Source organism: Diaphorina citri, unplaced genomic scaffold, assembly GCF_000475195.1.
Source record: "Diaphorina citri unplaced genomic scaffold, Diaci psyllid genome assembly version 1.1 scaffold1776, whole genome shotgun sequence".
NCBI lineage: Eukaryota > Metazoa > Arthropoda > Insecta > Hemiptera > Psyllidae > Diaphorina > Diaphorina citri.
This window is the reverse complement of record NW_007379202.1, coordinates 7,608-33,775: the sequence shown is the minus strand read 5'-3', so window position 1 is coordinate 33,775 and position 26,168 is coordinate 7,608. Positions and strand designations below refer to the sequence as shown.

At 37.3% G+C, this 26,168-nt stretch overlaps 1 protein-coding gene across 1 annotated transcript; it reads left to right on the top strand.

Annotated features, from left to right (window-relative positions):
• Positions 1–5,550: 5,550 nt before the first annotated feature.
• Positions 5,551–22,930, top strand: LOC103517195. Its single transcript, XM_026829383.1, has 17 exons — positions 5,551–5,619; positions 10,596–10,857; positions 11,214–11,343; positions 11,607–11,758; positions 12,086–12,202; positions 13,490–13,789; positions 15,870–16,039; positions 16,432–16,566; positions 18,646–18,928; positions 19,070–19,248; positions 19,487–19,626; positions 19,850–20,086; positions 20,312–20,462; positions 21,011–21,169; positions 21,516–21,679; positions 21,990–22,127; positions 22,553–22,930. The coding sequence occupies exons 1-17, from the start codon at positions 5,551–5,553 to the stop codon at positions 22,716–22,718; spliced, it is 2,952 nt and encodes a 983-aa protein (XP_026685184.1). The 3' UTR covers positions 22,719–22,930.
• The last annotated feature ends 3,238 nt before the right edge of the window (positions 22,931–26,168 follow it).

Here is a 26,168-nt window from a genome sequence, read left to right as displayed (position 1 = left end):
GATATGTGCTCACAAAGTAAAGGAAACAAACTTTGAGGCAAAATATTACACAAAATTCACAACTTGTTAGCTTCTTGCACGCTCGGAAAGTCACTTCAAAATGAATGTTTGTTTTGAATTTTTGAAAAAAAAAACGTATTGAAAAAGTCCAAAGATGGCCGCCATCGAGCACGCGAGAAGGGGAAGTTTACCTCCGCTTGAGATCGTCACCCTTCCTCCACTTATATTCATACCTCCATGGGTTTAACCCTTTCTCTTTTGCAGCCTTAATTATTGAGTTGAAAGAGGTATTATCAAATGCCCCTTCAATTTCTAGAAATGCCCCAAGAGCTATTTCTTTATTTTCCAAACTGTTTTCAATAGTATGTACCAGTTTGTGTAGGGCAGTATCCGTAGATTTGCCTGCTTGATAGGCATACTGGTTCATGTATCAAAGCTTTTGCTTTTAACATGTCTTTCAGGTATCTATCAAGTATTTTCTCCAGTGTTTTCATTATAAAGAAGTTTAAACTTATTGGGCGAAAGGACTTTGCTTGCCCATAGTGTTTCTTGCCAGGTTTTGGTATAAATATGATTTTAACCAATCTCCAGGCATAAGGTAAGTATCCCATTGCTATACTAGCTCTGAAGATATATGTCAGGTGTGGCGTTAATTCTTCCTGTGCTTCTTGCAGCATGCAGGGAAGTATTCCATCCACTCCTGGGCTTTTAAATGGTCCGAAAGATTGTATCGCCCATTTAATTGAAGATGGTGTAATGAGCCATCTCGCAAATTTCCACCCTTCTCTTGTTGGTCTACTCCACTGCGTAGTTCCAGGAGATCCGGTGTTAATTTGTGATCCTGGGAAGTGACAGTCCAGTAAAACTCTTAATGTCTCTTCGCCAGTTTTTGTATACTCTCCTTGAGAGTTTAGTAATGTGGCCATTGGGTTTATGGGTACACTTTTTAGAACTTTCTTCTTCTTCTTCTTCTTCTTCTTCTTCTTCTTCTTCTTCTTCTTCTTCTTCTTCTTCTTCTTCTTCTTCTTTACCTCCTCCTCCTTCTCCTCCTCCCCCTCTAAGTGTGCTAAGTATATCTCTTTCTTCCTCCACCGCTTCCTATTATTTCTTCTTCTTCTTCTTCTTCTTCTCTTCCTCCTCTTCCTTCTTTCCTCCTCCTCCTCGTCCTCCTCCTCTTCCTCCTCCTCCTCCTCCTCCTCTTTCTTCTCTTTTATCTTCTCGTATTTCTCTACCTTTTTTTTCGGAAAAGAAAACAACAGATGTGATATTTCAAAGAGAGAGAAATAATAAAAATAGAAAAAAATAACATGTCAAGAGAATCTGTCAAAATTGAAAATATTTAAATATTGAATTACCTACCTCTTCTTTCTTACTTCTTAGAATATGTAGGTAGGTAGGTAGGTACAAGTCTTCTCAGGGCCTAGGAAAGTATTCTTAAATTAAACACTATTTTTTATATTATTATTTTTTATTTAATTTAAGAGGTTTATAACCGCTGCATTACAGGCTGTTAGGGGCTGAAAAGAAGGTCAGTAAAACCCATCTCTAGTGTGTTCACAAACTCCACAAATTGTCAGCCTTCATTCCTTCCTGTGTTTCTAGTTAAGTTCTTCTTCTTCTTCTTCTTCTTCTTCTTCTTCTTCTTCTTCTTCTTCTTCTTCTTCTTCTTCTTCTTCTTCTTCTTCGCATTTTCCATTAAGATACTTAAAAAAAAAAAAAAAAAAAAAGAGGTTTGACAGAGGGAACTGTAACTGCTATGGTCTTATCGTCCCGATAAAAATCTTTGAAAAAGAACTTAAGGTCTGCAGTTCACAACTATTTAAAAAGGTCTGCAAATCAGGAATGCGTAAGGTCTACCCACCTTTCGCAGAACCTCTGATCCAAAAACCTTTGAAAAAGACCTTGAGGTGTGCAGTTCAGAAGTATGTGAAGTCTGCAAATCAGAAGTACATAAGCTCTGCCCTTCGCAGATCTTTAATAAAGAAATCGATAAATACAGAACGGTAGAGAAACGATTTGCATGCAAATGAGAAAACTATATCTGATCTCTTACTTTGCCACTACCTTCTACTTCTTCTAAGCATCCAGCCTATCCGAGATATACAGGGTGAACAGGGCCAGAGAAAAACTCCGAAAGAAAATGGTCACGAAAAGAAAAGGCGGAGAGAGAAGGTTCCCCAATATCTCATCAATTTTTGGACACCCTGATTGATCGGCTTGAGACTCTTGAGAGTCTAAATAAATTTGAAATTTATTTCACATTTTTCGAATTTAAATTTTGAACAAATATAGGTACAGTCGAACATGTCTAATTGGCAATCCAAAGGACCGGCAATTATTCCCACTTATCTATTTTCCCCAATAACAATATTACAAATGAAGAAGCCACAATTTTTTCCCCATTTAGTCGGATCCCACTTAGACAGGTTCGATGTAACATAATTCGACACTATTTAACATGCAAATAAAGCACTCTCACTTCTGTCACACCCTGTATACTCACGTATATGTTAGCTCGTAGAGTGCCCCATTACATTAGCATTGGAATGACTTCTCTCTCTTTACAAAACAATTACACATAGAAGAACTAAACAAGCTCTTGATATTGAGATAATTAAACCATAAATAACGCAATGAATAATGTCATACGGGCCCAACAATGAGAGTGCAAAAATATATACAAGGTGGACTATAGTTAGAAGCTAATTAGTTGAATAGGATCCACCTGGTAGAGAATGGATCGAAAATGAACTTTGAACTTCAAATTGAATAGAAGCTTCTTCTTCTTCTTCTTCTTCTTCTTCTTCTTCTTCTTCTTCTTCTTCTTCTTCTTCTTCTTCTTCTTCTTCCAAGAGGTCTGATAGGAGGAACTGAGGAAAATCGAAGAGAGGACAGGATAGGAGAAAGCCAGCCGTTCCGAGAACGGAACTCAACTGTTTAGGAAAAGTTCGCCACGGGCGGGATCCGAACCCGTGACCTAGCGCATAGACTGTCACCCATCCAGACACACACCAAAAGCTTATCTTGAGTATCTCATTTATCTTGATAAGGAAAGATCAGTTTTGTGTAAAGTAAACAAGCCAAAAAGCTAAGGAAGGAATAAGGAGAAAATTGAGAAAGTAGGGAAGGAACCGAGACGGAAAAAATAGCGGACAGAGAGAGCGAATACCGAAAGAAAAAAAAAAAGGTGAGGGAGGGGGGGAGAAGAAAAAATATAATTACGAGCATTGAGCATCATACCTAATTGTATTTTACAATTTCAACTCTACATGCCTGCGAATTAAAACCTAATTAAACCAATGTTTAAACAACGGGGCGCAAAAACCCGAAGTATGTATGCCACGCGGACACAAATTATGAAAAGTTTAATATTTACAGTTAATTACAGGTTATTTAATTAAACAAACACGTGTTTCGAATACAAGTTACCGCAAATGGAGGAACGAGAGGGTTTAAATTTAAATTAAAAACAGAGAGAGCACGCCGAAAGAGGAAAACCCTGGCGAAAAAAAACGGGGATTTTGAAACTTTAGTGAAACAAAACGGAGATTTTTTAAAAACTATTTTGGACGAAAAAAAATTGGGGATTACATAACGTTCAACCGAGATGGGCGGGGGAAAATTATTAGGAAAAGAAAACACAATTTTCTATTAGAAAAACACTTTTAGGTGTAAACTACAAAAAATTCTTTTCAGCGTTCCAAAAATCTAATTTTTTCCACTTGAAAATTTCCGACCGCAAAAATTCGTACACGGGAAATCCGGGAGCGCGCAAAAAATCGTACGAAACGAAAGCTATCCCCCGAGCTGTCGAAAGCGAATTGCCAACGTCTGCATTGGACGGGGAGCTTTCCGTTCTGTCGTTATTACCGTTAACACCCTGGAATCCACGAACTCACCCGAAGAGAGGGATGGAGGGTTCGGGGAATTTCGGGATGGAGGGGGATTGGGAGGTTTGGAAGGAACCCTGGAATAAAAAGTAGTGTGTACGGGAGAAGAGTTGGATAAGGGCAGTTGAGAGAGAATGATGTGAAAGAAATTTGGGAGAGGGATCTAGTTGGGACAGTCAGGGGGATGAGTTTGGGGAGAGAATACAAGGGGGGTGAAATTTGGGAGAGGATTCAGGAGAGAATATGATAGGCGAAGGGATATAGTTGGGAGAAAATGTGAGAGGGATGAAATTTGGGACAGACAAATTGAGAGAGGGTCCCTTCCCTACTATAAGGAGGAATTCTAGTTTCCTTTTGTTTTTCGGAGAAAAAAAAAAAAAGTTTTTTTCTGGTCATGACTGCTTCGAGTCGTTTCTCGTTATTGTCAACGTAAAAGAATGTAAAGTTTCGTTTTTATGATCCCATCAGCAAAATAGTGACTTTACACTTGAAGCGTCCTATCTCGGGGTATGTTTGGAGCGCCCACCCCCAATCTCATGAGTCAGATCCTGAACAGAGGGCTCTCATGACCCAGGGGTTAAGTGGCAGAGAATGACTCGGGCACCAACTTTGCCCCGGCTTCACTTTTGCGTTTCCTCTATCCCTGATTCGTTTTCATGCTCCCGATGATATCACATGAAAAGAAAAATACTTTCTCCTTACTAATTAATCGAAGTAAAAAACTATAAAACTCAGGAGATAAGAGGGGTAGCTTCTGACTGTCTCGAGTAATGTCCAGCAAAGCAAAATGTCGAAAATACGTCGGCCCCGCCAGGAATCGAACCTAGACCTCCGCCGTCCATGCTATGGTGTGATGACAGCTAGGCTACAAAACTTACAACTACTCTCATAAAATGGGCGAAACTTTTATAATTAGATCCTCAGTAGTTAAAATTAATTCCGTGTCTGTTACAAAGACAAAAGGACATTTGCAGATGGGAGAGGTACAAAAAAGAAGAAAACTTCGATTCAAAACACGTGCTGTCGATTTTTTTTCTTACAAATTTTGCAATTTTTATTTAAGATTTTCTTGTTTAATTTAATTATTGACAAAAATAATAATAAAAAATAATAACTTTCAATAAAAAGAAAAATAATGGAAATTTGTTTTCTCTTTGAAATAAGACGTTCCGGGAAGGGGGAGCTATGTAAGGAGATGGGGGAGAGGAGACATTTGGGAGGGAAGGAGTAAGTGATGAGGAATACACAATGCAAAACCATGCCCCAGCAAACTTATTCCGCTTGAAGAAGAGGAAGTAAAAATGATCGGAGATATTTACGAACGAAATTTCGTCCAATCAATTCCAATTGAGATACCAGACAATCTTGCTAACTTCACAGAGCTGCTCATATGATGATTACAATTAGAGGTTTTTAATTTAAGGGGAAATATTTCCTATTTAAGTTCATTCGCCAATAACAAGGAACATTAAAGAGTATGGTGAAGGTGTTGCCCTTTTTCCTTCGACATCGATGTTTACTGAAATACCCGTTCCAGAGGCCTACTAAACAATTACTAAGATACAAGTATTCGCTGTGCTTATCGTACAAATCAGAGGTCTTGGGAGAGTAGAAAACAAAGATCGTGTGCAGGGAAGATGGATTGTATTGGAAGTTCATCATGGGAGAGGTTAAGATACGAGAAGAATATCGGTATTGCCTGTGTCAGAAAACTCTTCTAGTGGTCAAGGTAAGAGGAATGGACTTCACAAAACGTCAAAATTATTATCAGAAATTATATTTAAGTCGACAGGAGGAAAGAAATGAAGAAGATAGAAATGCAAAACAGAAAAACTATGTTAGAAGACTTGATGCAAAAAGGAACAAAAAAATTCAACTCAAAGAGAGCAAAATAACTTTCAAGGGAGACAAAAACAAATGTAATTCTAATTACGTTTCTTATAGTTGTACAAAAATGTGAAAAAAATTACTCTTTCTCTTCTTTTTTTTATCAATGTTTTTTGTTTTTATTTTTATTAAAAAAAGAAACAAGGAATATAATATCAACAAAAAATGTGGCAAGGCAGAAGAAGAAGAAGGGGGGGGGGGGGGTTAGTATAAAATCTGAAAATGAAATAAAAGGTCTGCAAATTTGATGTTCAATTCACGTCTATTAAATGCAGGTGTCTCAAAAGATTTGGCCCTAATATTCGACAGTTAGGTACCTACCAACGGAGGTCTCAAAGTTTTAAATTAAAACTAATAAACTTTGTCGACTTACCTGTTGGAAGAAGTCCAAGAAGAGTATTTTGCCGTCTCCAAAAGTAGATGAGTTGAAACCAAAACCAGAAAACTAAAGATGAACCTCAGAGGTGAATCAGTTCATGACACAAAGTGAGAAATGAGAAAGGAGGTGTATTTTATAGATTCAAAAGAGAAGTGTGTTCAAGTATGTTTTTATTATTATTATTAGAGTAGGTTTTTATTACTTTTCGAGTAGTAGGCAAATTGCCTTTATCAAGTGGCGAAATTTTATAAATGAAAATTCAAAGTAGGTAGTTTACTTCCAACTTTCTATCTGAAATTAAATTTTTCAATTTATTAGTTTAAAAAATACAACATAGGTAATTACCTAACGAAAGTCGGAATTTTCTTACGGCCAGGAAATTCTTTTTCTTTTTCTTTCACTACGGCCAGGAAATTCTTTTTCTTTCAGGGAATCGAACCCGGAGCTAGTCTACCATGATCTACGTGTAGGAAGTAGCTTTAAAAGCATGAAAGAATTTATCTCATCTGAAGAATTAAAAATAAAAGTGATAATAAAACGGATAGATACATAAAATAAATTGACTTGAAATTACGATCGAAAGAGAGGATACACTTGTTTTCTTAAGAGAGGGAGAGAGAGAGAGAGAGGGAGGGAGGGGGAGAAAGAGAGAGGGGAGGAGGAAAGGGATGGGGAGAGAGCTATGCAAACTCTTTGATAGCGTTTTGCAGATGAATAATCTAGTATTATTAATGATAATAATAATATCTAGTAATTCTTACTACGAATAATAATAACAGCAAAGAGTTTTCTTTCCATGTTCTTTTCTATTTACAAACCAAATCAGCATTTTTATAATTTTTTCTTTACTTTTTTTAACTTCTTTATTTGCATGCGTTGTTAATTTTTCCCTCCTAACATCTTCAAGGAAAACAAGCTGGGCCCGTCCCTCCGGGAATTTTTTAGCCCGTAGTTTATTCGATCGTGATTAGAGAAAATAAGTACCTACCTACCTAATTTGTTTAATATTCAGTTTATTATTATTCTTGATTTGTTTTTACTTTTATGTAATGATTTAAAATCAAGACTTGAGCCCGTTCTCCCTTTAATCCCAATATAATGTTTAAGTCACCCATCCATTTATTGGCCTTGCTCGGCGCAGCTTAACATAGGTGACGCTAAAACCGGTCTTAAATTATCGACTGAAGTGTTATCTAAAACTTTCTCGCTTTGAGTTCATAGGTCGTCGCGACAAATTTCAAGATCAGAGCTCATTTGTATAAGAAAATGTGAAAAAAAAAATCCCCCAAAAGCCAGTTTTTTTTTTTTTTTTTGCTTTATGGTTCTCTGGACAAAATTTGCACCACCATTTTCGTGTTCCTGGTAGAAAGACCTTTAATTTGATATATAGGTCGACTAGGTTTGGATAAGTCCTTCTATGGGGACAGAGTGACAGACAGACGACACCGAAGCGAATACAATAGCCCGTCCACTATATCTTTTTTTTTACTATCGCAATAATAAAGGAAGGACGGGCTAAAAATTAAGGGAGAGGGCGATGGAAGGACAAGGAAAAATGGAAAGGAGGGAGAGAGAAAGGTAAGGAAAGATAGGGAGCGAAGGGAAATGAAGAGAGAGAAAAGAGAAGGGATTGGAGGAAGGGAGGGAGAGCAATATCTTTATTACATTCGTTATACACAATGATGCTATGCTAATCGAATTAAGTACACAAGTTGCTTAAAAGTTAGGAGGGAGAGGGAGGGAAGAAAAAGTTAACCATAACAATCAACAACAAAGTTTGAGGAGGGAAGGGCCGTCATAATATTAGAGGCCTTGCTAGAGGGGAAGGGAGAGGAGAGAGAAAAAGAGGGGAGGTATGGAGAGAGAGAAAAAGAGGGGAGGTTGGGAGAGAGATAGAGAGAGAAAGAGGGGAGGTTGAGAGAGAGAGAAAAAGAGGGGAGGTTGGGAGAGAGAGAGAGAAAGAGGGGAGGTTGAGAGAGAGAGAAAAAGAGGGGAGGTTGGGAGAGAGAGAGAAGGAAACGGGAAAGAAGGGATTTCTGAGTAAATTTAAAAGTACTCAAATAAAGGCCCGTTCTCACTTGTCACGAGTTTCATCCGATTTTTTTCCGAATGGCCTGTAGGCAATGTAAATTAAACGAGGGTGTTCCCACTATACAAGACAAGATTTTTTTTTGCCAACTACACAAAATGGCCTAGTAGGCAATGTAAGTTAAATGAGAGTGTTTCCACTACACACGACACGATTTTCCCATTAGATCAATGTAATATTTTTGCACTATAATTGCTCTCCTGAAAAATCGATTCTTAACATTCCTGGTTCTTCTACTCACCCATTTAAATAACGTTAAAGAGTTCAGTTAACGGGACGCTAATATTTTGGTTGCATAAAATCTCTTTTATACATATTGTATTAATGTGTAGTCTTGTACCTATAGTGAAATAATCAAATCTCATTATTAACCCATTGCGTGTGCTATTCACACCAATGTGTTTTCCCTCTCATGTAACTGGAATCCGTCCTGAGTATTAAATGTACGCGAAATGTGTTTTGTAAATTATCTCTGTTAGACGTTAAGATAACAAAATATGCAACCGGCTAAACTCTTCTCTTATCCTCATCAAGTCCTTTGAGCTTTACACCTTTTACTCCTTTTTATAGAGGTTTGACGTCACTGTTATGGGGGACTAATAACTGCCAAGGTCTTTAATGAACTTGAGACTCTCATGTAACTGGAATCCGTCCTGAGTATTAAATGTACGCGAAATGTGTTTTGTAAATTATCTCTGTTAGACGTTAAGATAACAAATTATACAATCGGCTAAACTCTTCTCTTATCCTCATCAAGTCCTTTGAGCTTTACCCCTTTTTCTCCTTTTTATAGAGGTTTGAAGTCACTGTTATGGGGGACTAATAACTGCTAAGGTGAACTTTATTTACCGTTTAGTTTGATTTGACCAGCTCTTAATTTGTAAAACTTGTGACGTCACAGGATAGTGGAAGAGTTACGTTTTCTCCACTAGATGTCGTCATGTTTGTTGAATTTCCACATTTTACCCCCACTCCTGACGCAGAGTGAACGCCGCATCGATGCGGTGTAGGAATGAAAAACAGACCTTTTATTTATCCTTTAGTTTGATTTGACCAGCTCTTAATTTGTAAAACTTGTGACGTCACAGGATAGTGGAAGAGTTTGTTGATTGTCCAAGTGGACTGTAACAAGAAATAAATTATTTGAATTTTTTTTATACAAATTATCCCTTTGAGTTTTCATTATTATTTTTCACTCTTAGCTTGAACGCGTTCTCCTATCCTGTCTTCCTTCTCTCTTCGATTTCGCGACTATAAGACCTTAGCAGTTACAACTCAAAACTCTTTAGAAAAAAAACCTATCTTGATCAAAGCACGGGCAACCTACTAGTAAATAAATGAAGGTAGCGATGTTTACCTTGGGCGCTTCAAAGCAGGCAGGACAATTCTCTGGTATCACAGGAAGTTTCTTACTCTCAGCAAACTGACGTAATGCTTTCTCTCGTACGTTAATGAATGGTCTGATCACCCTTAGGTCTCGCTCCCTGTAAAACACACACAAGTCACGTAAATATTAGCACGAGTCATTATTATGATTAGTAGGCCTAGTGGCTTAGTGAACCGTAAATTCACTCAGAAAAACCGACATCTACGAGACCTCCAAATGCGCAATGAAGAAGAAAAAAAGAGGACATTTCCTTAACAGGGTTTATCAAATCAATGTAAAACGCTTTTCCCGGAATTAAATTCCATGACTATTCTATGAGTTTTCCAAGAAAATTGTCGGGCGGAGGTGGTTGAAAATCAGTAAGATTACCCCTTCATTTGAATAAAATATGCAATATGCAGAACGTCAAGGAATTTGAGGGGGAATGCGCCGCAGGCCGTTTTTCGGAAAAAAAAACTTGATATTTAATTTGAACATTTTTAATTTTTGACCGGGGTGGCAAATTCCATTGCAACTTCAAGGATTCGACGATGAAATGGTAAGGAAGCAACTCTTTTCTTAATTTCAGCCCTTTTTCGTAGACTCTAATTGGTGATCTTTTTTCCCTTAAAAGATTTATTTATTTTTCAATGGATGGAAATTGAAAAGGAAAAGGAGATAAATGCTAGATGTTATCAACTTCCGGGTCTTCAGTCTCAAATTGAAAGACACTTTGGGTTCTTACTTTCTATCAACAATCCCAAAACTGCTATCGATCTTTGTTAAAGTAACATCTCCACTAATGCTAGATGTTATCAACTTCCGGGTCTTCAGTCTCAAATTGAAAGACACTTTGGGTTCTTACTTTCTATCAACAATCCCAAAACTGCCATCGATCTTTGTTAAAGTAACATCTCCACTAAAGATTGGTAAAATGACATCTCCACTATCGAATGTTTCCATGTCGTTCCGTTCTTTCATCAGGTCCGTGACACAGCACCTCCATTCCGGGTGCTAGAGAAATGCCAAGAATTATGCCTCCGAGATCGTACTGCCACGATCAATTTGGTTCGAACTTGTACGTCGTTTGACTTTCAACCCGGAAGTCGAATAGCATCATTTAGCGGAGCGGTGGAGTATGAGGAGTCAACGTGTTATTTGACGCGGGAAACGGCTCATCCCGAAGGAATTGGAAACCTGGTTCTCGTGCCCAACAGTGTGCATTACAATGAAGTTTGCCTTTCATGTAAGTTTGAGTCTTTGTGTATTTGTAGATTTGTATAAACTTAACCCATCTTTTGGTTGCCCCTACACCTAAGTCTCAGAGTGGGCTTTTTGGAGAGAGAGACAAATGTTATAAAATTGTGGCATTTGTCTCTAACAAAATAATGTTATAAAATTGGATTATTTAGATATTTCTACCTGTTATCACTAAAACAAATAACTAGTTTCTAATCCGAATCTTTATTAAATTTAACAGATGTCGTTCTTCCTGTGAAAAAATAAAATTGAAATATCTGTTGCAAAGGCAGATGGACTGATTTCTCTGAGCCCAATTTTGTCTAGCGCATTTTTTTACTTTTGTTTTTTCCCTTATTTTAGCTACAAGGATAGAACGAGAATGCCCAAATAGACATTACGTGTTTGAAAGGCATGCCAGGAAGAAACTCAAATTGCCTGCAGCTGATGTCAAGGAAATCATGGCTTCCAACAGGACGGACTGTGAAGACAAGTAAGGAACTTTAGGCAGACATTTTAAAATCTAGCTCTGATGGTAGAAATTTTCAAAACTCTCAGTTTTGCTGTCACGGAGCTCATAATGAAATCCCCAAGTACACAAATAGCTAGATACTCGTACTTTGGTAATTTCTCAAGACCTACTCACAACTCATAGTAGGTATAATTAAGTACCTACTCATAGCTTTTTTTTTTCTTAATGAACTGATTAAAGTTTCCAACTTCTAGAACCTTACACTAGCCTCTTCTCTTTTCCAGATGTCTCAATGAATTCACGTTCGTCTGTCGCTCTGCTTCGTACGATTCAGTGGCCAAAACTTGCTCTCTGTCTCGATTCACCCGTAGATCTCACCCTGAAATGTTAGAGGACGATCCCAACGCAGATTACTTGGAGAATACCTGTTTGAATTGTAAGCTGAATCAATTGCCTTAGCATGGAAATTAAAATGCGATTAGAATTCTCGATTGCGATTTCTTTGTAGATAAGATCGGAGACGATTATATTCTCAAAGAACAAGTATGCACCAACATAATCTGATGATTTATAATCCAACGAAGATGGCCGTTCTGTCGGACGCCCAAAAATTAGTAACCATAAGATACAAGTATTGGTGTTAGACCAGTCTCCTCAAGCGTAGCATTTGTTTTGTTCTTGGCGTTTAACTTGTACAGGAAATACTCTCGTAGCGATTATCTGACAAGTGCAATATTTCATCACTGTTTAAATTTCTTTGCAGCGGAAAGAAGATGTGACGGCCCTGTAATATTTGTGAAAGAAGAAAACAAACGACTTGGAGGTCCGTTTGAAGTTGACATTTACGCAAATTTATCATTGTTGGAGTGCCAAGCGCAATGTTTAGGTGCCGAGAAGTAAGTTTTTGTACTCATTTAAATAATATTTGTAGTGTAGCTAAAACTTTAATCTTATTTCCCATGTCCAGCTTATGATTTAATCGTGTTTGTACGATACAGATTAGGTCGTTTAAAAAAAGACTCATGCTTCCAGAAAGGCCATTCAGTGGTCGAGACCTTCATTAGTATTCTTGTCAAAGAGTTACGAATTTGGATTTTGTCCATATTAGAAATTTAAATGTTAAGGATGCTGTAATCTTTATGATAAACTGCAACACCTACTGTCAAAACCAAGTTATTTTACCATTTTTGGACAGTAAAAAGTAAAAAATCAGATGAATACTCCTTAGTTCTGATGTTCCAGAACTCCTCACTCATAATCTTATATTATAAGAACGAGATCCATTCACAGTTCACATTTCATAGTTCACACACTGATCGCTCTATCTCTAGAACCACAACACCTAGAAAGCTGAAATTTGGTAGGAATATTCCTTTTATGGTCTAGGTGTGCAATAAGAAAGGATTTTGCGAAAAGCTAAACCGTCCCTGAGATATGATCAATTTTTGATCGCTAAAATCACCATAAATACACAGAGTGCAGCTGCAGAGACTGCGGGAGAGAAAACTTTTCCTCACTCGCCTAATATTTGAGTTTCGTTTATGTTTTTAGTTTGACAAATACAAGTTCGGCCATGCCTTTTCCACAAGTTTGGCCATGCCTCAAGTTCGGCCATGCCGGGGGGGGTTTTTTTTTTTTTTTTAGAAAAAACCCATAATATCTAGTGTAAGTCCTCAAAGCGCGGGGCCCGTGGCGGTCTGCCATTCTTAAAATCAATATAGAGAAGTTGAACATCAAAAATCCTTCAGCTATCATCAAGAAAGCACAGATGTCAGTCATTTTATCTACCACGTCCATCGTTAGGAAAGTCCTGAATGAATGAGAGAAATTTAGATATTCATATGTTGAAAGTTATTTCCCATATGTAATATTATGTACCTTAATAAAGTGATTACGCATTATAATAATAAATCCATCAAAATACAAACTATGTAAAAATAAATATATGTATACGTAAGTAGGTCAATATTTTGTAAACTAATCCTCTCTGACCACAAAATCGGTAAAATCGAATATTCATTACTTTTATTGATTATCAAAATTATTTTCTATAATTCTAAAGGTTCAAAGGAACTGATTTATATTTAAGTAGGTCCGATATTTCTATTTTCTATTACTTTTTAATCACTGAATTAGTGAACTCAACGGATTCATTTTCAATTTCCAGCTAAAGGCAATGATTTCCCCGAGAACTCAGTGACGTCCCACCTTTTTGCTGATGGCAGAAGGCCAGACACCGCTTTCCAAAGATATCGAAACAGCAAACTGGGTGGCGAATTCCATTCGGAGATCACAGGCAGATCGCTGAGCGAATGTTTGGATGAATGTCTTCGGCAGGCTAGCTTCCAATGCAGATCGGCTGTTTATAGTGAGCGGTTTAGGATTTGTCGCCTCAGCAGATTCAACCAAAGAGATGGCCATCGGATTGTGTATGATCCAGATTACGATTACTACGAAAACCTTATGAGTAAGATCACTTTTCCCTTTTTTTCCTACCATTATTAGTAGATTACCTCTTATAGCTCCAAGTATTTACAACATTATCCAAGTAGGCAAGGCAGAAGAAGAAGAAGATTAGTCTTTTCCTTTTCGTTAAGAAGAACTAGTCAAGCCTTTTTACTATTTGAGTTTTAGCACGCTGGGGTGTTTAACTTCTAGTAGATTATTATCACAAAATTTGTTTAAAACTAATTGTTTATTACTATTTTACCTCAAATGAAAAACACAACACAAAATGTATTTAAAGATATTAGTTCTAATAATGTCTCTGTTAAATTATGAGATAGTCCTATGAGAAAAACTAAACGGAAGGCTTTCACAAATGAGACAAACAAGAAAAGGAAGATTAGAAAAGAGGAAAAAACGAAAAAAGCTCGGAGAGTTTCGCAAGTTCTACTTCACCGATCCTACACAGACAAATAAATATACACCCTCTCTCAATGAAAGAGGAGGCGGGGGCTGATTATCAAAAATGAAAAAAGAGAAAATCTTCTCCCTTCTACAAAACTAGAAAATCTCGTAGAAAAGATATTAGTGTTTACACTTGTCACCAAAGTATGTTAAAGAGAAAAACAAAATCAACAACTATATTTCTCATACAAAAACCAGAGGCGATAGCTTCAGCAAATGGAAATGAGATATTATTTAATAATGGAAAAAGGTAAAGAAAAAACCCGTACAAATTCAACTTCGTCGTACGTACAAATTACCTTTCCTTTTTATTTCATAAATAAGTTCAAGATATCAAAATGCCTGGGGGTGGAAAAAAATATTTTCCTTTTTTTTTAATAGATAGACGATGAAAAAAATAAAATTAATAATTATTTATTATTTCAAATGTTTTGTTTAAAAAGATTATATTTATCCAGGGGAGGTGTTGCTCCCTCGACAGCTGTCGCAAGACTGAGGTCTGCTCGTGCGCACTACTTAGATGAGGTCGGCCACGTTCATTGGCATCTCCTCAATGCGGGTGTTGTAGAACTGTTCCGTGTCCTTCAGAGTTCGTTTATCCTCGGCAGTGACGAAGTTAATAGCCACGCCCTTCCTACCGAATCGACCACCTCTTCCAATCCTAGGGGGCGGAGAGAGAGAGAGCAAAAGGGGAACACGTGTTAGAAATGAGATATCATGAAAACCAAAGTGGTAAGGGACCAGAAAGGCGCCAACCTCCGGATCCGAAGTCCACAGATCTCACCACTTATGGCCAATCTTACCACTGAGAGTTAACACAGTGCCAAGGGTTTTCTTTGACGTCACCCATTTGATTTACACAGACCAGTATTTCTTGAACTCTGGACAACTGAACCCAATAGTTAAAATGGACCTTCACAAAGTTACCCAGTATTCATAGTTTTTTACCTGTGAATGTAGTTCTCCCTGTTGGAGGGCAGATCATAGTTGATGACCAGGGACACCTGCTGCACGTCAATACCGCGGGCCAACAGGTCCGTAGTGATCAGAACTCGACTCGAGCCGGATCTGAATTGTCTCATGATCACGTCACGAGCGTTCTGGTCCATGTCTCCGTGCTAGGGGGAGGAACATAGGAAATAGAAAAATGATAATTAATATTCAAGTGGTTTGGAACACATCACTTGCCTTCGGGCACACTACAATTTAATTTGAAGGGATGGAAAGTCAATCATTTGCATTGTTTTGGATTAATTTATCTCTTACTGTAAAAGGATTGCCATTATTCATATTCTACAATGTAAGCACCACAAGTACAGAAGTGCAGCCATCAAGCCAGCTTTGAACAGACAGGGATTTTCTAATCTAAAATCCCAATAGTTAACCAGTACAACAATGACATTTATATTTAATGATCAAACTCTAAAAAAAGGTTTTCGCAGACCAAAAAGGCCGTTTCTTGAAAGACTTTACTCAGCTCTTCCACCCAACCAATGATCACCTTCAGGCTATGGCTGTTTGCGAAAAAGGAAGAAAAAGAACAAATAAGGATAATAGAAGGTAAAACAAGGAATGTTTGAACTTGAACAATAAGACGGGAAAGGAGACTATTTCAAACTTGTGTTAGCGAATTCTAGTCTCCGGGACTTACCATGGCGGACACAGTGAACTCCTTCTTGAGCATACTCTCGGTGAGCCAGTCGACCTTGCGTCTCGTGTTGCAGAAGATGACGGCCTGAGTGATACTCAGCGTGCCGTACAGGTCGCACAGGGTGTCGAACTTCCAGTCCTCACGCTCAATGTAGATGTAGAATTGTCGAATACCTGCGAAATGAAGAAGAGAAGCATAAATAAGTGCAAGAATTGTGAAGAAATTTCATTTCAGTTAGGCAAAAAAAGGCTTCTATTTACTATGTGGACGAGCAAATTGTGATATAATACAATGTGTATTGATGTCCAAAATACAAAAGTGACTCAAAAGTTAGTTAAATGATTAGAACCATTATCATTTAAAAAAAAAGCTTAAATAACACAGTTGACTAAATATCACAGAAAGAAATCAAACGTTAATCTCTCAAGATCCTCCACAGTATGCTCAAAGGTTGCCCCAGGAGAAGTCCGGCAAGAAACAGAGAAGTCAGGGAGAAGACTTTGTAGTATGGAACCGAGGTCACGTGTCATGCTATCCCCCACGATCAGCACTCGACGCCTGAGCTCAGCAGCATTCACATCAACATCGGCACAAGCCTCGACATTGATATCAGCATTGAAACCAGCACCGATACGAGCACCAACATTGACATGGACATCAGCACAGGCACCATGACCAGGGGGGTAGCATACTGCTGGGGTAAAGGAAATGTGGTCATATTTGAGTATCGTCCCGAAAGTAAAGAGAGAAGGAAGACAGGACAGGAGAAAGCCTGCCGTTCCGAGAACGAAGCTTGTCTGTTTAGAACAAAATCCGCTCCTGGCGGAAATCGGGAATCAAACCCGCGACCTAGCGCTTACAAGGTAGACCCGCTACCCTCCAAACTATAGGTTGATACTGTCAACAATGTTTTGTTCGGAATAAAGTCCAATGGGGGTGTTGTAAGGCCTGTTTACAACCTGAGAAGTAACAAAAAAAAAATATTCATTTGAAAACATTATTTTCGAAGGTTTTTATGATGGTTTTTCCTATTGCAAGTAGGTAGGTACCTACCTAACATGTGATGTTTTGTGTGTAGCACATTGCATACATACTTAATTTACAGGCATTCATACAAATCTCTTACTTGAAAAGTAGTTTGAATTTTTTCAGCAAAATTAAACTTCTCTCTTTTCTGGAGGATTTTTTATCATGTAAAATGTTAGGGAAAGTTCGGTATTTAAGGTATTATGAAAATAAGCCCATCAGAGGTCAGGTAGACAGAGTAGAACTCAAAGTTACCAGGGTATTAACTCCGTCAGGATCAGGATTGCAGATCCTATAAATTTCCACATAGTACTTGTAATTGGGGAAATAACTTGGTTAGGTTACTAACTACACAAGTATCTAGGTACTACCAGGATGTTTTTAGATTTAGACCAACAGGGACTTCTTATGTGCCGGCTATTTCTGAATGCACTCAGCCTCTTGGTTTGTCACTTCTTCGCAGATTTGTGTGAAGTTTGTCACTTCTTCGCAGATTTGTGTGAAGTTTGTCACTCTATGATTGTTTCTTTAATGGCTGACTTATACGGGATCAGTAGGAAGTCCAGCTATTGACCTGCCCCCTATATCACCAAAGATTGGAAAATAGATCAGTTGCGCTTACTTGGGTGATGTTTCAAAGTCATAGAGCAGGAAAAATAAGGACTAACGGAAACGACTTCCAGATACCGAGATAAATCGATTTAAAAAATACCGGTAAATCGTGAAGTTTGACGTCACGGCATACGCTCCTGTAGGCAATGACGTCATAATTCATTATTCCCGCTTCGTTTGTGCGCAAGCGTTTCTGCGCAGTTTGACGTGAAATCTGACGTCACAACTCTTTAAACTTTTCCATTATAACGGCAATTAAAAATTGAATTTTCGACTTTTTAACGTTACTTTTTCGGAGTTTCGACCTCAGATTAGGATTTTTCACTTCTTTTTACGTAGGAATTGACCATTTATTAATATTTTTTACCCATTTGCAACTCCTCCATTGCATCGTGCAGGGATTGTACCTACATGTTTTGCACATTGCATATCTAAGCTATTTACAGGCGAACATAGATTTTTAGTTAACCTCATAGGTGCCGTTGTATTGAAAAAAGTCTGACGTCACAAATTTTTGAACTTTTTCATTATAAAAATTGAATTTTCGACCTTTTACAGTTGTTTTTTCGGAGTTTTGACCTCGGTTTTGGATTTTTCCCAACTTTTTACATAGGAATCGACCATTTATTTATAATTTTTACCCATTTGCAACTCCTCCATTGTGCATGCATTTTTTTCAGGTGGTGACAAACTTTTCCTTGTTGAGGCCAACGCAAAGCTCAGTCGTGAATCGCTAAAGAAGTAAACAATTCATTTGATTCAAATGTTTTGATGGAATCATACCATCAATTGCTCTGTTATTTTTCCACTGATTCACGCCCGTATTACACAGTAAGGTCTCGGATCAGTGTCTCCATCTTTAAGGAAAATACCCATATACATCTCGCCCGTATTGCCATTAAAATCGGGATTCACCATAATTTTTGTGACGCTAGTAGATATTGTAGTAGGTAGCTCGTAAAAAATGCAATTAATATTTGTCTTGCCTCAACCAAAGTTATTAAGAACGGATTTCAAACATTTACCTATCAGCAATAATGTATACCTAAACATTAGATAAATATTATAGTATGACTATGATGGGTTCCTCTTCAGTGTCTAAATTTTCATTTATATGTTTGCAGATTGGCGTTCGTATGCGAATGCGAAGGCAGTTCATAAAGAAATCGACCACCGCCGCATCCTTGGCGGCTTGCGAAAGAGAATGTGCGGAGTCCAGAGATTTCATCTGCCGTTCCTTCAATTACCGAGCTGTACCTTATGGCGGACAAAGGGAGAATTGTGAACTCAGTGACAGAGATGCAAGAGATTTGGACATGAACAATCCCAGTTACTTTGAACCAACTGGGGATTTCGATTTTTACGAAAAGTCAGCTTCAGGACGATCGGGCCAAGAGTGCTTGGATGGTAAGCTCCCTTATGTAGGTAATAATGATTGAAAGCCTCATTGGGCTGTACACTTTGGTTGGTGAACATCCAAGGGTAGGTTGTGTTGGATGTTTTCCAAATAAGTTTATCCTCAAGGTTTGCTATAATTTGCCATTTCAGTCAATCAAGTCTGCAGTGAAGATGGCATGGAGTTCACTCTGAGAACTCCTGAAGGCTTCTTGGGACGGATCTACACGTATGGTTACTACGATCGCTGTTTCTATAGAGGAAACGGTGGTACAGCCAATGTGTTGCGGATCAGCGGAGCTCAAGGATACCCAGATTGTGGAACCCAAAGAGTAAGTAACGGATTTGGTATTTTTTTCTTGTTAAATTTCTCATGACGATCATTGGTGACAATGCAATATTAAGTACCGATAATTGTCAAACATCACCTTTCGTGATTTCAAAGTTCAGTTCGAGGTTCAACCAAAAGCAGTTGCAACGTTCCTGCAACTTGAGGGAGATGAGGAGGACGAGGATTGACTTGTGATTTCGCTACAACATCACCTTGCTAATGATATTTTCCCTTTTCAGTACGGCGATACAATGACCAATATTGTGGTTGTTCAATTCAGTGACTACGTCCAAACCAGCAGAGATAAGAGATACAATCTTACATGTCTTTTTCGAGGTCCGGGTGAAGCTGTCGTTACATCCAGCTATATGACAGCCAAGTAAGTCATAACTTCACCATAAATATAATAGGGGATCATGTAAAATTCAATAGCAAGTTGAATATTTATAAATGCTTCTTAAAATCTAATATTGAGTTACACCTAGTCTTCTAGGATTAAGGATTTGGTGAACACAGCCCTAAACCCTTAAATTATTTTATAATTTTATTTATTTTATTATACCTTTACCCTATTGTAATACACCTTTTGAATCTTTTCGCAGTTCTGGAAGTCCCATACCAATCGAATATTTGCCTGCAGAAAACTCGCTCAGTTCAAGAGTTCGACTTCAGATTCTGTTCCAAGGAAGACCTACCAATACCATTGCTGTTGGAGATCCCCTTACTTTCAAACTGGATTCTCAAGATGGTTACAATTACGTGACGGATATATTTGCCACGAATGTCATAGCACGAGATCCTTATTCGGGACGGTCTGTGCAGCTGATCGATCGATATGGGTGAGTTTGAAAGTTGGACTGTTGTTTGTCATGCCATTTCCTTCTCATCAGATTTAACTAGCTGACAAATTTGGGCGTCCATTGGTGGTTTGCATTAAAAATGGATTTTGAATGTTGAATGCACAGTTATTGGATCATAGAAAGTACGTTCAATCATTTACCAGTTAACCAGTGTTCACCTCAACGTTCTTTCTCTGCTTTGACTGTGACAATCTTTTCTTTCAGATGCCCAGTGGACAATTTCGTTTTTCCTGCCCTGGACAGATCAAGAGAAGGAGATGGGTTGGAGGCACGATTCAATGCATTCAAAATTCCCGAATCAAACTTCTTGGTGTTTGAAGCAACAGTGAGAACTTGCCGCGATGGTTGTCAGCCGGTAAGTACTTTGTTCTCGTAGCACCATACGATAACCGCTCGCCTTACAACCTACACCCATAAAACTCTGCCAATGGGATCGGTCTATAGCCCATAACCCATAATGCAACTTGCGGATGCACCTTATTCGCAGAATGAACGTAGCATTAAAAATTGATTGAGAATGACAAATGGTACTGACTTATAACAAATTACCTCCAGTAAGTATTGAAAATTAGATCGTAAAGCCCCAGTAAAGTTTAGCTAGCTACGAGTTTACGATGTGACGCTATCGCGTTAGTCACAGATTGAAGATTGAGTCTTGGAATGTTCGAATGACAATTTTCCAGATCAACAACTAATAAATAATATTATTATGAGTTGCAGCACTCCTACCACAAGGTGTTGTCAAACTGTCTTTACTTTGCGTAGATGTTTGTTGTCGATGATTAAATCTGTCGTAAACATTAGACCAACGCTTCATTGATTGAAAAATGGAAATGTCTGTCTCCAGTCGCGGAGAGGCAGAAATCTAATACACTCTATATTTTCTTTCTTTTTTTTTTCCAGGCCTACTGTACAGGACACTCGGGTCGAAATGAGCCCTCTCTTGGAAGAAAGAGGAGAGAGATCGCTAGTGTTGGTGACTCCGAGGGTGTTGTGGTGAATTCTGAGGGCAAAACGAAGAACGGGACTGATGATGAGGAACAAGTGCGTGAAATGATTGAAGTAAGTGTGGTCGACATTTGAATATCTTTTACCTATTGAAAGCATTTACTATTTAACCGTAGGTATTAGGTTTTAATCTCGGCCATTATTGTTTTTGTAGACATAAGCTACCACCATTAGGTCAATTGTGTTTCTTTCTACTGTGTAAAAATATACCATGCTAGATTCACAGACGTTTCAGATATTTACTTTCTATGTTTTTCTAACTAAACGACTCGATAGACCTAGACAGATTAGAGCCCATCATTAGAATGAATAATTAAAAACCAAGTGTAAACATTCAGCAAGTTTCTCATTTCCAAGTTCATTAATTTTAATTGATTATATTTTACAATTACATTGTTAGGTATTCGAATCAAGATATGAAATGCCACAGCTCCAAACAATGCAGCCAGCAATTCCAGACAGTATATGCATGTCGAACCGAGAATACTACAGTCTGTTAACTACGCTCTTCATACTTCTAACGTTCCTCATTGTAGTTACTGCATTTGCTGGATTTTACTTCAAGTAAGTAGCTAGGTGATGAGAATATTTCTTCTTTCTTGCCATTACTTAGTTTCATAAAAAAATTGGATCCTTTTTGTAATGTAAAGCAAAGAATACGAGTATATTTAAACGCAAAAACATAGGTGCCTATTCCTTTAGAGCAAATAGCGGTCAAAGAAGAGGGAAGTAAATTTCCACAGTAACAAAACTATTCACTACTGCCCTAACAAAACTATTCATTACTGCCCTAAAATTTGTACTCATTTGTGAAACTTCTATTTTCACCAAATTTTAGAACACTTCGTCATGAATGTTCATTCTGAATTTCCAGGAGATACTGGATCATCCGGAGTAAAAATTCCATCGCAGACTCACATTCCCCGCTCTCAAGTTCTTCAGCCTCTTCCACTGGACACAGTATCTTCACATTCCTTGCTCCCAGCACAAGTGATAGGTTCGGCGGAACTCGGTAAGTTAGAAAAATTATTGGCAAAAAATATTAGAAAAAATGTTATTAAAATATTAGCCTCTACGAACGTATGCTCTGAGGGAAGTGAAAAGATGAGAACTTTCAGAAACGCTTTATGATACGCATGAAATCCTGTGAATGATTCATGGAAAGGAAGAAATGCAGCAAGATGCGCGGCCTATGTAGTGTAACCAAAAACGCACCTTTAGATCCTTTAACCTCGGAGGATTTTCACATTATAAAAGCGGTCTACAAAAGCTCGACGAAATTTTTTCAAGACATGCAAATCTGTTGAATGATCCATCAGACCATGGGATTTCAAGATTCAAGATGATCTCTCTTATATCTCTAATATTTGTCTCTCTAATTTGCTATTTGCAAAATATGTTGTGGTTAACATTCTTTTCTTCTGTCTTTTTTCCCAGGAGATCCAGCTGTTTAGTTGGTGCAACCCAATCGGAGAAGCCTCCTTTGCCTGGTATAGTTTCCATGACGAGTGGACGAGCCTTTGAAGATCCCAGCGAACCAATTTATACCGATCCGTCCTTGTTTGAACGGTCTCGAAGTTTACGTAGTGCAATTTTCAACTGATTAACTTAGGGTTTAGGTAACAAAGTAAGTAAGTTATTCAGATTTAAACGTGAGAACAGTTCAGTGCGTCCAATGTGCTTCACAGGATTGCGTAGCTTATGAACATCATTTGACTTGACATTAATTGATTTTGTAAATGTCATAGATACTTATTTAGTTTGAAAAATATTGAAGATTTTTATGGTGATGAATACAATGAGCTTAAATGCATGTAAAATGTTATCTTGAATTTTAGCTAAGTGATGTCACATTGGACTGTATTGCAATGTTCATAATGATACCTATTTTGTTATTTATTTTTTTTAATAATAAAAATAATTTATTTAAGTATTGTATTCTTGATGAAAATGTATCTAGCTTTACTTTAGTCCCTAAATTTTGGCTTGTAAGATTTTTGGTTTATACCTACTAATGTCAGCTTTTAAATGATCTACTTCAAATAGATATAAGTACCATCAGCATGGTATCTTATACGTGTTGGAAAGTCTGTTGAATAAGCAAATTTGGTTATGTGCCTATCTACGGTTGGAGATTGAGATTGATTGAAAATAATTTGGATTGAAGTGAAGTAAAAATGGCTACTTTTATAAAGATTAAATACCTAAGCCCGAAACGCACTTGTGATTTTTTATTTTATTTATTTTTTCATTGATTTTTAACTCGTTTTGACAATTTAGGTAGACTATTTACCAACTTAATATTAATTAGCAATATCATTGAACAGAACAAACTTGTAAATATTTAATGCATCTTCACATATCTACTTAATTTTGTTTACTTTACTCTAAGGTTTAGGAGCACAGAAATTGACATTTTTAAAATCTAATTTTCTTTTTCTTGTCCCTTGTGTTTTAGATTAATAAAATCATTGGTATCTGTTGATCCATGATTGATTTTATTGGTGTAAAAAGTCGATATAATATATCATTATCTACCCGTGTAATATATTTAATTTTCTTTAGGATAATAATTTTGTTGGTTGGTAGGTACTTACCATTATCATCAACCTTTATGTACCCCAAAGAAAGATCTGAAATTAAAGAAAATACTTCATTGCCAACCTCAACTAAAATTAACGGTAACCAAAATTAGCTATACCTTCATTAATCTTAGACTAAAATTAACAGACCATTATCGGATATCGATTGTAAGTTCACTGATATAATGGAAGTACCTACCAACAAGCAGACGGTTTCAATTTGGCATAAACCCTGAACCTCAATATCTACATGAATGTATGCAAAATACACAAGTAGATATCATATGTGTTTGAGTTTATGTTAGAAAATTAATAACAATTGAAATCGCTTAGGTGTAGTTTTAATCTTTTTTTAAACTATTTAGTACCAGCGGTACACTTTTTGAATACTCATGTTTTGAGCATTTGCAATTCTTTTTAATACACGTAACACGTATTTCTTATGCCAGTATATTAATTGTTTTACTCTGGCATACGTTTGTGTTTGAATAGTTAATAGTGTTTGAAAAGTGAAGGATTCAGCCTAATTGTCCTCTGTACCTCTAGTATTATTTAATTTTACTTATTTTTTCGTATTTAAAATAAAATAAATAAATGAGTTTTCTGATGAGCACGGTTTTCTTAAATTTTCATTGTCCTGATTTACAGGTCTATACCGAAATATTTATGTTCAAGAGTAAGTAGTGCTTATGACCTGAAAGTAACGTTATTTTAGTTGAGAAAAAAGAAAAAAAAATCATGTGATAGGTATATGTTGCAAATTTAAATGCATATTTGATGGGAGATTAATTCATGTACGAACGACATGTAGATACGATACATTCATAAAAAAATAAACTTGTAGATACAAGATACAATACTTATGCATGATACAGTAATACGAGAGTACAATATATCATAATATTCCTACATCAACAAGAGTAATTCGATCTCCTTGTGAATTGTGGAGACCTCAGATGAAATATCAAATGTATCAAGCAATGATGTATGTACTTACAAGAGTAATCAGAAAAAATCGCGTCATTGACACTCTACAATGTAAAGAGTCGGATGTGAATTTAATTATGTCTGATTACTTCGTCGTCATTTTTCTCTCTGCGTCCTGTATAATATCTTGGGTGACTAACCTCTCGGGGAAATGTCTGCTAGATGACGATAAATTTGAAACGATGACGGTTTATTGTCTACTTCTTGCATGCTACCTTGGATTGGGAAAGTTCGAAATTTTCATTTTTCTCACAGCGCATTAGTGGATGTGCCATTTTTACATCCAGCCCTAAAATTCACTAGAAAACTAAAGACAATGTTCCCTCATAATAAATATATTATCCGGTTAGATTGTAGCCGTATAAAAGGACTTACATTCCAATCTCAAATTCACCAAGAAAAATCTCAAAGTTAGTGGAGATGCCATTTCCCCATTTGTATGTCTGCCTTGATCGTGACTGTTTTGATTTCTTGTGGGCTAGGTATTTTACGCTGATCAAACCACTACCACCCAACATAATCCATGGCAATGCTCATAATGCTGGCATTGTACACATGCATTATTCGTATCGCCTCATTTCTCATTTTCTCATTAGCAATATCAGTGTCTGCCACACTTATTCGCGACAAGAGCATTAATAGGTATATTGTTTATTTTTAAATGAAATGTTTACACGAGCCCCTTCCATAGTTTAATTGTTTGTACTCAAACTCTTTGAAACCAACACTTACGTCGATGAAATAAGCAACGAGATAACAATATACTCACATATAGACATGGATTTTCAAATTTGGATTCTTTCTATCCCCCTTGTACCTACCTCTGTCCGCGCGGCTATTGTCGTCTATATTTATATCACATTATCCACTAATAGCTAATGCTAATCTGAGCGCACGGCAGTGCGCCAGGCCAAGTTCCAGCAAGCACGCCTGTGTATCTTTACACGAACCGATTCGGCAGGTTTTTCTCACCTTCATAGATCGGTTTCCTCTAAAGATAAACTTTTGAAATTTAGGGCACATATTTAGGTAAGGTATATAAACATACCTGGAAAATTTGAGCTCTTAATAACAAGTAGTTCCGGAGATATAGAGGCGGAAAAATCGCATTTTTTTTACTCATTCACTCACTCACTCACTCACTCACTCACTCATCAGAATGTTGAGGCACTTCCCGATGTCGTAGAAACTTGAAATTTGGCAGGATGGTAGGTCTTAATGAGTAAGTAAAGGGAAAAATCTGAAACTCAGCAAATTGAATCGGCTCCGCCCACAGGCGGAAATAACCGCGTTTTTTGGCGGTTTTCACTAGAACGGTAGAGATATCGAAAATGTAGGAGAGTAGACCCCCCCAAAACCCCCAGACTAAAAACCCCTACAGTAGATTTCATAACGATGAGAAGAACGGTTTAGTGTTTATATCGTATATTTATGGCAAATCCACAGCTTTTGTTTTTTACTGACTAAAGGCAGTTAAATAACGG

Coding starts and splice junctions, on each gene's coding strand:
- LOC103517195 (XM_026829383.1), top strand. CDS start 5,551: ATGGGAGAGGTTAAGATACGAGAAGAATATCGGTATTGCCTGTGTCAG. Junction 21,170..21,515: donor AAGTGCGTGAAATGATTGAA/GTAAGTGTGGTC, acceptor TTACATTGTTAG/GTATTCGAATCAAGATATGA. Junction 21,680..21,989: donor TTTGCTGGATTTTACTTCAA/GTAAGTAGCTAG, acceptor CTGAATTTCCAG/GAGATACTGGATCATCCGGA.